Source organism: Herpailurus yagouaroundi, unplaced genomic scaffold (assembly GCF_014898765.1).
Source record: "Herpailurus yagouaroundi ecotype Mexico unplaced genomic scaffold, PumYag 182, whole genome shotgun sequence".
Lineage (NCBI taxonomy): Eukaryota > Metazoa > Chordata > Mammalia > Carnivora > Felidae > Herpailurus > Herpailurus yagouaroundi.
The window spans coordinates 10532371-10544302 of NW_024412413.1; the positions used below are offsets into that span (position 1 = coordinate 10532371).

Here is an 11932-nt window from a genome sequence, read left to right on the forward strand (position 1 = left end):
AGCGCGGCCACCGCCAGCATGGTCCGCCCCGCGCGGCCCGTGGCTCTGCGCCGGGCCTCCGCCGCCGCCGCGCCCGCGGGGCCCACGGCCGCCCACAGGAAGCGCAGCGTGCGCGCGTAGGCCAGGCTCACCACGGCCACGGGCAGCAGGTAGCCGGCGGCGAAGGTGGCCACGTCGAGGGCGCGCCGGCGCGCGTCCTCCCAGGCGGGCACGCAGAGCTCCAGCGCGCCGTAGCGCACGGTGCCGTAGTAGCTGAGGTAGGGCGCCGAGAAGAGGGCCGCCAGCAGCCAGACGAGCCCCACGGCGGCGCGGGCGTTGCGCGGCGTGCGCAGGGCCCGCGAGCGCAGCGGGTGCCGCACGGCCAGGTACCTGCGGGCGGGCGCCGGGTCAGCGGGGCAGGCGGGAGGGCGGGAGGCCCACACCCGCGCCCTGGCCCCTGCGTGGACGCTGCGGCCGCACCTCTGGGCCGGCGGCCTGGCCTTCCGCGTCCGGACAGCCGGAGCGACGGCGCGACCAGCCTAGCAGGGTGGACTGCGGGGGTGAAGGGAACCCACACGCCAGGCGCTTAGAGCGGTGCCTGGCCCCTAGCCGGGTTGGCTTAGAGGCTCGGAGGGAAGGGGCTTGCCCCGGGGGGGTCGTCAGCTCGAGAGTGAGCCTGGGTTGCACCCCCAAGTGTCGAACCGCGAAAGCAGGTGTGACCGCACCCTGGCGGGGTGTGCTCCTTCCTAAGAGATCTGTTCAGCCCACCCGAGCCGGGCCCCAGATGCAGCGCACCTGTCCACCGAGACCGCAGCCAGCGTGAAGCTGCTGGCGTACATGGTGAGGTAGATGAGCAGGTGCACCGTCTTACAAACGAGGGCCCCAAAGAGCCAGGCGTCCAGTGTGTAGATGGCGGCCTGGAAAGGCACGCAGCACAGGATGAAGCAGAGGTCGGCCACCGCTAGGTTGAGGATGAACAGGTCCGTAGTGCTGCCGGGCTCCTGCCAGGCACTGGGGCTGGGCTGCAACAGCACGGCCAGCACTAGCCCGTTGCCCACTGTGCCCAGCAGGAAGATGATGGCAAAGACCACAGGCACGGCCACGGCCCCCACACTCCCCGGGCCGTCCAGCGAGACGTTCTGCGCATCAGCCATCTTTCCCTCCGATGGGCACCTGGGGAGAAGAAGCTGGAGTGCTCAGACAGGAGCCCCCAGCTCTGGTCACGTGACCCCGGGGGCTCGATCGATCCCGGCCCCTAGCTTGGGCCTGGCCAGGTCTGGGGGGGGTGGGGCGGGAAGCTCATGGGGGATGGCGATGGGAGTGGGGAGACAGAGCCAAGAGTGACCACTGAGACCCACGGGGCAAGCCTGGCAGTCACGTAGGTGTCTGAGGTGGGTTTCTCCGTTTGCTCGGGAACACCCCCAGGGCTCAGGGCACAAAGGTGATTACTACTAGGTGGGCGCCTCCAGGCAGAATGCGGTGAGGACCCGGCGGATGGGGGAGGGGCCGCTCCAACCCAAGGTGCTGGTATATCTAACTACCTTATTTCCCCGTGGGGATTTGAAGCGCAGGGGGGACTCTTGGACGTGGGTCAAAGGCAGCAAAGCATGGGTGGTATCCCTGAGTCATTGCAAAGTCCGCTTTGGTGAGAGCCCCCACAGTGGCACAGCTGGGAAAACCGTATAGGTCACTGCCCCCTCTTTGCACAAGAGGACATTGGGGCTCACTCGGAGAGGGGACACGGGAGGCTGAATAGCACCCTTGGTGTGGCAGATCGGGGCTGCTGCCACCGTGGTGCCCTGACTCCCAGGCTGGAGTGCTCCACCCACAGCCTGTAACAGGTGGTGCCTCTGACCGCGAGCAAGTACTCGCGCGTGCATTTATGCCAGCTGTGCCCGTTCTCACCCTTGCCCCACCCCGCGGTCCACATCGGCTACTACCTGTGGATCCCCCTGCGTGCCTGGGGCTTCCGGGATGGTGGCACAAATTAAGGGCGTGGGGCGGCGGCAGGGAGGAGGGAAGAAAGGGAATACCTGCGCCCCCAGTCCCCAGCATGCAGCAAGCCCCCTGAAGGTCAGAATAGGCAACACCCACCTCAGTGCTGGGCACTGGGCCCTGCTTGATCCTGGGTGAACGGGTCAGGCTGAGGCTGCCTCTTGGCTCAGTGGCTGCCCCTTGGCGCCTCCCTGCAGGTGCAGGTCTGCCTCCCACTTCTCTCTTCTCCTTTAAGGCACCTCCTCTGCTGAGCCAGACTGGAGCACTCCCTCCGGGGTAGCCACTAGCCGCTGCCTGCCGCTGCCTCCTCCCCCTCCTCCTCCCGCTCCTCCTCCTCTGTCCCTGATTTCCCCCAGGTGGCATGCTCTTCTGCCCGGTTCTTTTCTGCCTCCCTGCGCTGCTTCTGCCTCTTTCTGCAGTGAGTAACCCATTGATTCTCTGAGAGTGGCTTTGGAGTTAACCCCTCCGTGTCCAGGGCCCAGCCCATTCATTGCTGGTACTCTCACCTCCTGCCTAAACGACTCCATCTTCCCTCCCTGCTCCAAGTAGAGCTCGAACCCAAGCTCAGAAAGGATTCCTCGGGGCGCCTGGGTGGCGCAGTCGGTTGAGCGTCCGACTTCAGCCAGGTCACGATCTCGCGGTCCGTGAGTTCAAGCCCCGCGTCGGGCTCTGGGCTGATGGCTCGGAGCCTGGAGCCTGTTTCCGATTCTGTGTCTCCCTCTCTCTCTGCCCCTCCCCCGTTCATGCTCTGTCTCTCTCTGTCCCAAAAATAAATAAAAAAACGTTGAAAAAAAGAAAGGATTCCTCATCTGGAATGGAGTGTCCTAGGCTAGGAAACCGGAATAGGAGTCTCTCTTCTGGAGACCAGATGGGACTCCTCTCCCAGGCCCTTGGAATCCCGGGGCCCATCAGCATTCCTAAGCTCCTTCCAGAGATTCAGTCTGGCTGAAGACGAAGGGGTTTTGTGCCCATGCGGAGTTTGGCTTTAGCCTGAGGGCAATGAGGACCTCGTGAAAATTTTAGAGTGGGGACAGGACCTGCGCGTTTTCGTTTATAATTAGTTTATTATGGCCTGGGGTGAAAAGGATGGGCAGAAGGGGACTGATTTAATGCCTGGCCCGTTAGGAGCCTCTTGTCGGGGCAAAAGGCAGAGAGGTTAATTGGTCTTGGTAAATGGCTGGGTAATTCAGTCAGTCACGCGTGGGCTTCTGCTTGGAACTCTTGGAGGAGTAGGCCACATGGCCCAATGCTTCCGGAAGGTTAGAGAGACGAGCCCCTTGGAGGGACGAGGCACACTGGATTTCACAACAATGCGGTGGTGGGTAAACTGGACACGTGTAGTGGAGGCAGAAGACAATTTGCAATAAGTGAAGGGAGAGAAGAGGCGGCAGGGACTGAATGTCTTTCTGGAAGCTAGGAGGTTGGGGGGAGGGGACGTCAATAGGAAGTCTGCGGAAGCGGACAGAAAACAGAGGGGACCCTGATGGAGTCAGGACTTGCATTCAAGGCCCAAGGAGCTGGGGAAGAGACTCTTCAGGCTAGCTCCTCCCACACCCCTGGGATTTTCACCAGCGCTCAGAGGTTGTTTCTTGAAAGCCTGATGTCACTTACCCCAGAAGCAGAGCATCCCCGAATCTTTGGAAGCAGACATTCACTAACCAGAAGATATTAGGGATCATACCTAGACTGTCCGGAATTCAGAGCTATCAGAGTTGAATGAAGGAATTAGAACTGTAGAATGTGGGGCGCCTGGGTGGCTCAGTTGGTTAAGCATCTGACTGATGATTGCCGCTCAGGTCATGATCTCACAGTTCGTGGGTTCAAGCCAGGGCTCTGCACTGACATTCTGTCTCTCTCTCTCTGCCCCTCCTCTGCTTGTGCGTGTGCTCTCTTCCAATAAATAAATAAACTTTAAAACTTGAAAAAAAAGGGGGGGGGCGCCTGGGTGGCTCAGTTGGTTTAGCTTCCTACTTTGGCTCCAGTCATGATTTCACAGTTTCTTGGTTCGAGCCCCACGTCGGGCTCTGCACTGACAGTTCCAAGCCTGGAGCCTGCTTTGGATACCTTGTCTCCTTCTCTCTGCCCTTCCTCTACTCACACTCTGTCTCTCTCTCTCAAAAATAAAAACATTAGGGGCGCCTGGGTGGCTCAGTCGGTTAAGCGTCCATCTTCGGCTCAGGTCATGATCTCACGGTCTGTGAGTTCGAGCCACACGTCGGACTCTGTGCTGACAGCTCAGAGCCTGGAGCCTGTTTCAGATTCTGTGTCTCCCTCTCTCTCTGACCCTCCCCTGTTCATGCTCTGTCTCTCTCTGTCTCAAAAATAAACATTATAAATAAATAAATAATAAAAATATTTTTATTAAAATATTTAAAAAATGTTTATAAAAAATAAAATAAATAAATAAAAATAAAAACATTAAATGAAAAAAATGTTTACTGTTATTTTTGAGAGAGAGACAGAGTGTGGACAGGAGAGGGGCAGAGAGGGAGGGAGAGAAGCAGGCTCTGAGCTGTCAGCACAGAGCCCGACATGGGGCTCGAACTCACGAACCGCGACATCGTGACCTGAGCCGAAGTCGGACGCTTCACCGACTGAGCCACCCAGGCGCGCCCCCTAAATTTTTTTAGTTAAAAAAAAAAAAAAAAGTGTAGAATATGATCACTGAAAGGCAGCATTGTAGGATCCTAGCCGCAGTGTGCTGAAGTTTTAGAATCCTTGACTGTCAGAGGGCTACAACCACCCTGAACCAGGAAAGCCCTCAAGAGCCCTGACACACTACACCCCCCACCCCCCACCCCGCCATCCCCTCAGGAGCCTCCAGCCTGGAAGGCTCCCCCGCCCCCCGGGCCCAGGGCAGGGCTCTGGACGGGCTGCTGCAGAACTAGGGCAAGAGCTCCCAGCAGGTCAAGGCCGAGCCGCTGATAGAGCCAGAGCGAAGGAAGGAAAGCGGGAGGACCGAGGGAACCACAGAGGGCCGGCCACGGGGCAGGCAGGAAGTACGCGAGGTCATGGCCGAGCCCCGCGCACACCTGGCGCCACCTCTAACCTTGCTCCAGGCGGCCGGAGCCTTGAACCTGGAGCCCAACGCGGAGGACGTGCACAGCGCGCGGTGAGAGTGGTCTCTCAAGCTCCCCGCCCGCAGGAGGCAGAAGTGCGGCTGATCCTTGGCCGGCCTTCCGGCCCTGCGCCGCCTGTCGCTGGCATCGGGCCGCCACCAGTGGGCCTTAACACGTGAGCCCAGAGCTGCTGCTGCTGCTTCCTACCAGCCCTTCTGGACGGCGGCGGACGGGAGCCGGCGCAGCCCCGCGAGCTGTCTGACGCCAGGGCGCGTTACTTCGGCAAAACGGCTTAGGGTGTTGCGGCCGTGCCGCTGCCTCCGCCGGCCGCCGGGGGGCGCAATGGCAGCGGGGGCGCCCAGGAGCCCCTGGAAGAGGCGGCGCGTGCTCTGCGCCACTGGCGGGTGGGCCCACGCTCCGCGTTCCGGCCTCGCTGGATACGCCACACCTGCTGCCGGGACGCGTAGCCCCGCGGCCGGCTGTGGCCACCCGGTCTCATCCGCCGGCCTATGCAGATCGCGCACATCAAGCTGCTGGCTTGGCCCGGGGCTGGCGCCAGGGCTCCGCTGTATGCGCCCGCGCCAGGTCCACTACCCTGTGGCAGCGGCTTGCAAATATCCCAGCTGCTGATGTGGCCACAGCAGTCCTCTTCTCTGCACTGCCGTCTCCCAGCCCCTGGAGCTCCTGATTCCCAGCCTCAAGCTCCTCGAGACCACAAGCTAGGAGTCCCAGAACCCCAGTGAATTGGCCGCAGCTCCCCCAGATCGTTCGTTCTGACATCCAGGCTGAGGGCTGGGACGGAGGTGCGAGGGGACAGAGAGGACAGACAACTTCCCTGTTGTTAATGAAGGCCCTTTTTCACCCTCCCTGCCCTACCCCCAGCGAGGTGCGTGCTTCCCGAGGCCACACCACGCCGAGGCTGGCGCTGCCGTGAATCAGCCCCCATCCTCCCCGGCGCCCGACACCGCGCCCATAAAGCTGAGCGGGGAGGCCAATGGAGAGGCAAGGACCAGGGACAGCGACTGCGGGAAGGGGGTTGTCATCACGTCCACTAGGGGAGCAGCGAGCCTTTGTTGGGGACAAGGGTGGACGGGGCCTTGGCAGCAGCAAATCGGCTCTCCCGGGCTGCCCAAACAATTGGGAGGCCAAGCCCTGGATGGTGGCGTGGGCGGGGCGATAGCAGCCGGAGCCTGAGTTCGCTGCGCCCCCTGCTGGCCGATCAGCAGGCCAGTAGTCCTCGGAAGGAGCGCTATGGAAGGACCCCGAGTCATCCATTAACATCCGCTCGGTACACCGGGACTGAGGCATACTCAGGTGAAAGGCTGCCCGAAGGCCACAGAGTCAAAGTGGGCTAGAATACATGGTTCCAGACTATCAGGGGCCTTTCCTATAGTGACCCACATTCTCTCCTTTGGGGCTAAATCCTCTGCCCCTCCTTCCACACACGGGGTGGGGTGCCCGGCCCCTTCTGATCTGGGCAGCTGGCAGCCATCCTTTGGATAGGGAGCAGAAAACGAAGTGTCCACCAGGGCTAAACTCTGGAGGCTGCGGAGTAAGTAGGGTGGGTGGGGCGGGAAAGGGCCTGCAGGGCTGGGGCTCAGCCAGCCTTTAGAGCAGCACTGAATCCAATTGTGTCACATGGTGGCCCCTGCCTGCATTATCCCAGCTGCCTGGGTCTCATCTTAACTTGGGGCAGGTGGTCAGCTCTGAGATCTACCCAGGAGCCTGCCCTCAGAAGCCCAGCTCCTGCCCGATTCTTCAGCTGGTCACAGGCCTGGGCCTGCTCAGAGAGAATAAAGCACACCAACATGTCAGCCCAGTTTCACACTGTTGTTTGACACAAGATCATGAGCACCGGCCATGCCCCAGCCCAGTCCTAGGACTCTGACAGGGTTCAGAGCGTCTGGCCTGGGCTGACCAAAGGCCCCTTTCGTTAATGCGGAGGGAGGGGGACCTTGGCTGTGCCTGTCACCACCCAGGTCAGGGTAGTGCCCCATGCAGCCTCCCCACCTCCACGAAGGCCTCCACACAGCGGTCGATGTCCTCCTCACTGTGCACTGCTGAGATCTGCACCCGGATCCGGGCCTTGTTCTTGGGGACCACCGGATAGCTGAACCCGATGACAAAGATGCCTGGTAAGGCAGAAAGGGTCAGCCTGGGGCTCAGCGGAGCCAGGCAGGCTTTGAGGGACATGACACACGGGTCCTACTTGCTTGACGGTCACAGAGGGCAAGGGAGGTGCTCAAGGTCTCGCAGACATGCGACTGCGTCACGGCCTGGGATTTTCAGCTTGGACAGACAGCAGGTTTAAAACGGGCGGTAGGGTGAAGGTATGGGGGGGCGTTCACAGTTTAGGGGTTCCCTTCTCTTTTCTCTTAGGACCCCTGGCTGGTCCTCTTGTCCCAGTTTCCTTACCTCTCTTTAGCATGTCATCTGCCATGCAAGAAGCCAGCCGGGCATCACCCAGCATCACAGGGCAGATGGGGTGATTGGCTCCCAAGATGGTGAAGCCAGCAGCCTTCATCTTTCTGCGGAAGCTGTGGGGCACAGCTGGGTGTCACAGGTAGCCAGGGGGCTGTGGGGCCCGTTCACACCCACTCCTGCTGGGCCTGTGATCCAAGATCTGTGCCCAAGTCTGCAGGATGGACCAAGAGAGACAGATGCAGACCCAGAGAGGCAGCTGGCGAGACGGGCAGAGAGGCAGACCAAAATGGCGGGCAAAAAGACAGGACTGACAGGGCGGGGAGACACAGCATGGCTCTCAGAGAAATGCACCAGGAAATGGAGGGAAAAGGCAGAGGCAGAAGAGGGAGGGGGGCGGGCGGGCAGCTTTTGGCTAAAAGGGCTGAATCCCGGTGCAGTCTGCTGGGGACATGCTAGGGGCAGAGGCAGAACCCGTAGGCATGGAGCTATGGGCCTGGGCGGGCACACAGGGGCAGCTCCCCGACCCCAACCTGCCCCACCCCTGCCAGGGACCGCACCGCTGGGTCTTGGCCGCCATAGACTGGACGATGGCATTGCTCTCCATGAGCAGGTCCAGGGCCTTGGAGGCACAGCCGGCGACAGCAGGGGGCAGGCTGTTGGAGAAGAGGTAGGGCCGAGCGCGCTGCCGGAGCAGGGACACCAGGGGTTCAGGCCCTGTTGTGTAGCCCCCTGAGGACAAGGGCAGGGACGGAGGTGGGAGTCAGAGGCCAGGTGCCAGAGCCTACCCTCCTGAGAGGATGGTCCATCCTGCTCTCTTCCCCAAGTCTCTCCTCACCACCTTCCCGGAGACCCCTCCAGGGCTCTGCATGTGGATAAGGGGACCTCAGAGGCACAACCCGACAGGTACCTGAGGCTCCACCCAGTGCCTTCCCCAGCGTGGAGTTGATGATGGTGACCTGGTCTGTCACACCCAGCAGCTCATCCGTGCCCCTGCAAGGGAAGCTACCACTGTCACCACTGGCTGCCTGAGTGCCCGGGGATCACGCGTTAGGGGCTGGCTTCCTGGTTTCCCACCCGCCCTTAGAAGCCTGACCCAAGGCCCCAGGTGAGGCATGCTCCCACCGTCCTGTGGCCCCCAGGAAGCCAGTAGCATGGCATTCATCCACAAAGACCAGGGCACCATATCGAGAGGCAAGGTGGCAGATCTCCTGCAGGGGTGCGATGTCACCATCCATGGAGAAGGCCCCATCCGTGGCCACCAGGCGCAGTCGATGCTTCTGCAGGGAAGAAGACGTGGACAGGTGATGGCTAGTGTCTCACGTTGTGCCAGTCTACCCATTCTCTGTGCCGCTCCAGGCTCTAAGAGCTCACCTTGCCCGGTGTCTGGGACAGAGGTAGGCACATAAGCATACTGCGCTGGGGCTGGAGCCTCCCGTCCCTCCCCTGTGCCTCTCTGAGCCTTGCCCACCTCTTCAGGGGCAGTCCTGGTCAGCGGGAACAGCTCAGTCTCCTCTCCGAGAGGGAGGGTGGGGCAGGGCAATTTCTATCCCTGAGCTCATCTCACCTATATGCCTAGCAGGCCCTGCCACACATAAGGTGCCAAAAGTCAAGGCAGCATGGTACAATGGAATAAAGCCTCGGGGCCAAGGGATCTGGGTTCGGATCTTAATTCACCGGTGGGGAGGCTGAAGAGCTGGGCAAGAGCCCAGTTCTTGCCTCTGTTAGCCCTGGGCCTTGCCCCACCTGGGCCTCATCCCACCTGGGCCTCCTGCAGCTTGGCCTCCAAATCAGCCATGTCCAGGTGGCGGTAGCGGTACTTGTGGGCCTTGCAGAGACGGATGCCATCAATAATGGAGGCATGGTTCAGCTCGTCCGACAGGACTGCATCCTGGGGGGTCAGCAGGGCCTGGAAGAAGGCAGTTGGAGGAGAGCTATCACCCAACCACCTAGGGGCTCTCCCTCCCTCCCCATGTCTACCTGAGTCAAAATTTCATTGCCATCCAGGGCACTCCTCTGGACAGGGAGGCAAGGAGCCCCCATCTGCCTCTATCTGGGTCCCCGGGGCCCCACGACTGGGCCAGACCAGGGCCCTGCTCCAGTGAGAGCAGGGGAGAACATGTTCAGTGGGTCCCTGGCCCCTGCTGCCCCCAGCCTTCCTGCTGATGTAGGTTATCCCCCCAGTGCCCTGCAAGCTGGCCCCACGAAGGCCCCAGGATTCCTCCTAGAGCACCTACCTGGCCCAACCTTAACCTCCGTAAGAAATGGGCACTGGAGCGGCTAGGCATGGTGCTGGCATCCTGCCAGGTTCTGCCTGTCCGCTCCCAAGCCTTCCACAGCCTAGCAGTCCTCACCAACTCCCACCTGTGGCCCCCTCACACCTCAAAGAGGCCAGCGTTGGCATCAAAACAGCTAGGGTAGAGGATGGCATCCTCCCGCTGGTGGAAGCGGGCTATCTTTGCTTCTAGATCCTTGTGGATGCTCTAAAGAAACAGAGCGAAACAGGTGTTAGTGCCCGCGGGGGTCGCACGAAACAAGTTCTGGGCTCCCTTCACCGCGAGGGTTCCCCCAGAGCCGACCGGACCCTGGCGGATGGTTCTCACTGAGGAATCGGGGACTCCCTAGGTGTCCCTTCCTGGTTGGATCGTTGTAACCGGGGTCTCATGTGGAATTATGGGTGATACTGGCAAGAGACGAGGTCTTCCCGACCTCAAGCTAAGTGCCTTTTTTGGTTGCTTAATGGCAAAGAAAAGGGTTACATAGGTTCCTGTGGGCCTCGGCTTTTTATATTCGAAAGCTGTCCAGTCTGGGTGAGGGTTTTGTTGGAAAGTGCCCTGGCTGGGAGTTAGGAGTTCTGCCTCTGACATTGATTTCACTTCACCCTCCCCTTGCTCAGGAGATGGGTAATAATAATCAATCATCTTGAGCCCGGCCACGTGGGTTAAAAATCCCATTTTAACAGGCGTGTGCCCTCGGGGTAAGTCATTTAACTTCTCTGGGCCTTAGCGTCCTCATCTCTGTAACAGAGACAAGAATATCACCCGTCACTTAACGACTGTCAGGAGTATTGATAACGAGTGAACACCTAAGCGCTGTTTCGCATTTACGTATGCTTATTTTGTAACATTCACAAAATAAAATAGTCCACACTTAGGGAGCATTGGTATGTGCCGGGCAGTGTTGCAGGCATTTTTACACGCAGGTGGGAAAAGGGATGTTCAGAGAGGTCAAGGTGCTTTTGCAACAGAACAGAAGCCCGAGCCCGGCCTCTCTGGTGTAGGGCACCAGGCTACGAGAGGGCCCGGGGCCCTGGGATGAGCTGAGCTGGCTAAACGGGCCCTGCTGACTGTGGGAAGCAGACAGTCGGGGTCAGTGCCCCCAATGCGCTGGGGACAAGGTACCCTCCAACCCCCGCAACAGCCACTGGGTACCTGGGTCCCGCAAATGAAGCGAGTGGAGCTAAGGCCGGCTCCGAACTCCTCCAGGGCCTGCAGACCTGCCTGGATCACCTCCGGGTGGCTGCTCAGGCCCAGATAGTTGTTGGCACAGAAGTTAAGGATTCCTGAGGTGGAAGAAGGTATGGACACAGCAGCTCAGGGCAAGAAAGGGCTTAGAAAAGTGTCAGTGCCAGGCCCTGGGGACTCAGGAAACGAACATGGATTCACCCTTGAGGAGGCGACAACCACACAGTACGATCCATTCTGGGGCAGGACGGGAACTAGGGGCCCCTAGGAAGTACCAATAGCCACAGGACAGGGAGGGTCAGGAAAGGACTCTCAGAGTGGTGCCTTGAAGGGTAAGAAGTTGAAACTCTGGTTCTGAATCACATTCCACCCAAGGAGGAATGTAGCCCTACCTCACTGGCTTCTCCTGTCCCTGAAAACTACCAGCAACCCCCTTGTCTGGGCCTTGGTTCCCTCGTGGGTAAAAAAGGGCTGGGTCAGGTGCCCTCTGTGGACCTCAGACTCTACACAGTTGACTTTGCTGCCTGGTAAGAATCACATGCCTAAAGTGGGGGGGGGGGGGGTGGGGGGTGGGGCGAGGGGGGGTGTTTCTGAGACATCAACTCCTGAATTATAAACACGGAAGTGAACACAGCTGGCATGAGGGGGACACTGAGGTCCATAGGGGGTGAGGTTCATTCAGCTTAGGAGATGAGAACCTGTGCCTCCTAACTTTCCCATGTTTGGACCTGCCCCAAGCTTCCCTTGAGGAGAAGGCAGAGATCTGGGGGGACCTCAGTCTACAAATGAGTACAACAGCACCAAGGATCCAGGCCGATTTCCTGAGCAGAAGGCAGGCTTGGGAGATTATTTGTAACAGACAAGATAGATAGCGACTACCGGTTAGACAGAAATGAGGGAGGTGCCTGGGTGGCTCAGTTGGGTGAGCGTCCAAGGCTCTTGATTTCGGCTCAGGTCATGATCTCACAGTTCATGAGATTGAGCCCCGCACTGGCTGGGATTCTCGCTCTCCCT

The 11932-nt window shown here is 59.9% G+C and overlaps 2 protein-coding genes across 3 annotated transcripts in view; both read right to left on the reverse strand.

Annotated features, from left to right (window-relative positions):
• GALR3 (galanin receptor 3) overlaps positions 1–1244 on the reverse strand; it is a 1863-nt gene extending 619 nt beyond the window's left edge. The window contains exons 1-2 of the mRNA XM_040491828.1: positions 775–1244; positions 4–369 (exon numbers count right to left, since the gene is read on the reverse strand). Of these exons, the coding sequence (XP_040347762.1) occupies positions 4–369; positions 775–1133 (725 nt within the window). The 5' untranslated portion in view covers positions 1134–1244. The remainder of the gene's footprint in view (positions 1–3; positions 370–774) is intronic.
• Positions 1245–6844: 5600 nt separating this feature from the next.
• Positions 6845–11932, reverse strand: part of GCAT (glycine C-acetyltransferase) — a 6112-nt gene continuing 1024 nt past the window's right edge. Inside the window, exons 2-9 of one of the 2 annotated variants that reach the window (XM_040490881.1) lie at positions 10886–11016; positions 9836–9937; positions 9217–9363; positions 8580–8734; positions 8365–8447; positions 8015–8186; positions 7449–7570; positions 6845–7165 (exon numbers count right to left, since the gene is read on the reverse strand). In XM_040490881.1, the coding sequence (XP_040346815.1) occupies positions 7014–7165; positions 7449–7570; positions 8015–8186; positions 8365–8447; positions 8580–8734; positions 9217–9363; positions 9836–9937; positions 10886–11016 (1064 nt within the window). In that variant the 3' untranslated portion in view covers positions 6845–7013. Of the gene's footprint in view, positions 7166–7448; positions 7669–8014; positions 8187–8364; positions 8448–8579; positions 8735–9216; positions 9364–9835; positions 9938–10885; positions 11017–11932 lie in introns of both variants that reach the window. The other variant, XR_005795253.1, reaches the window with a different exon arrangement.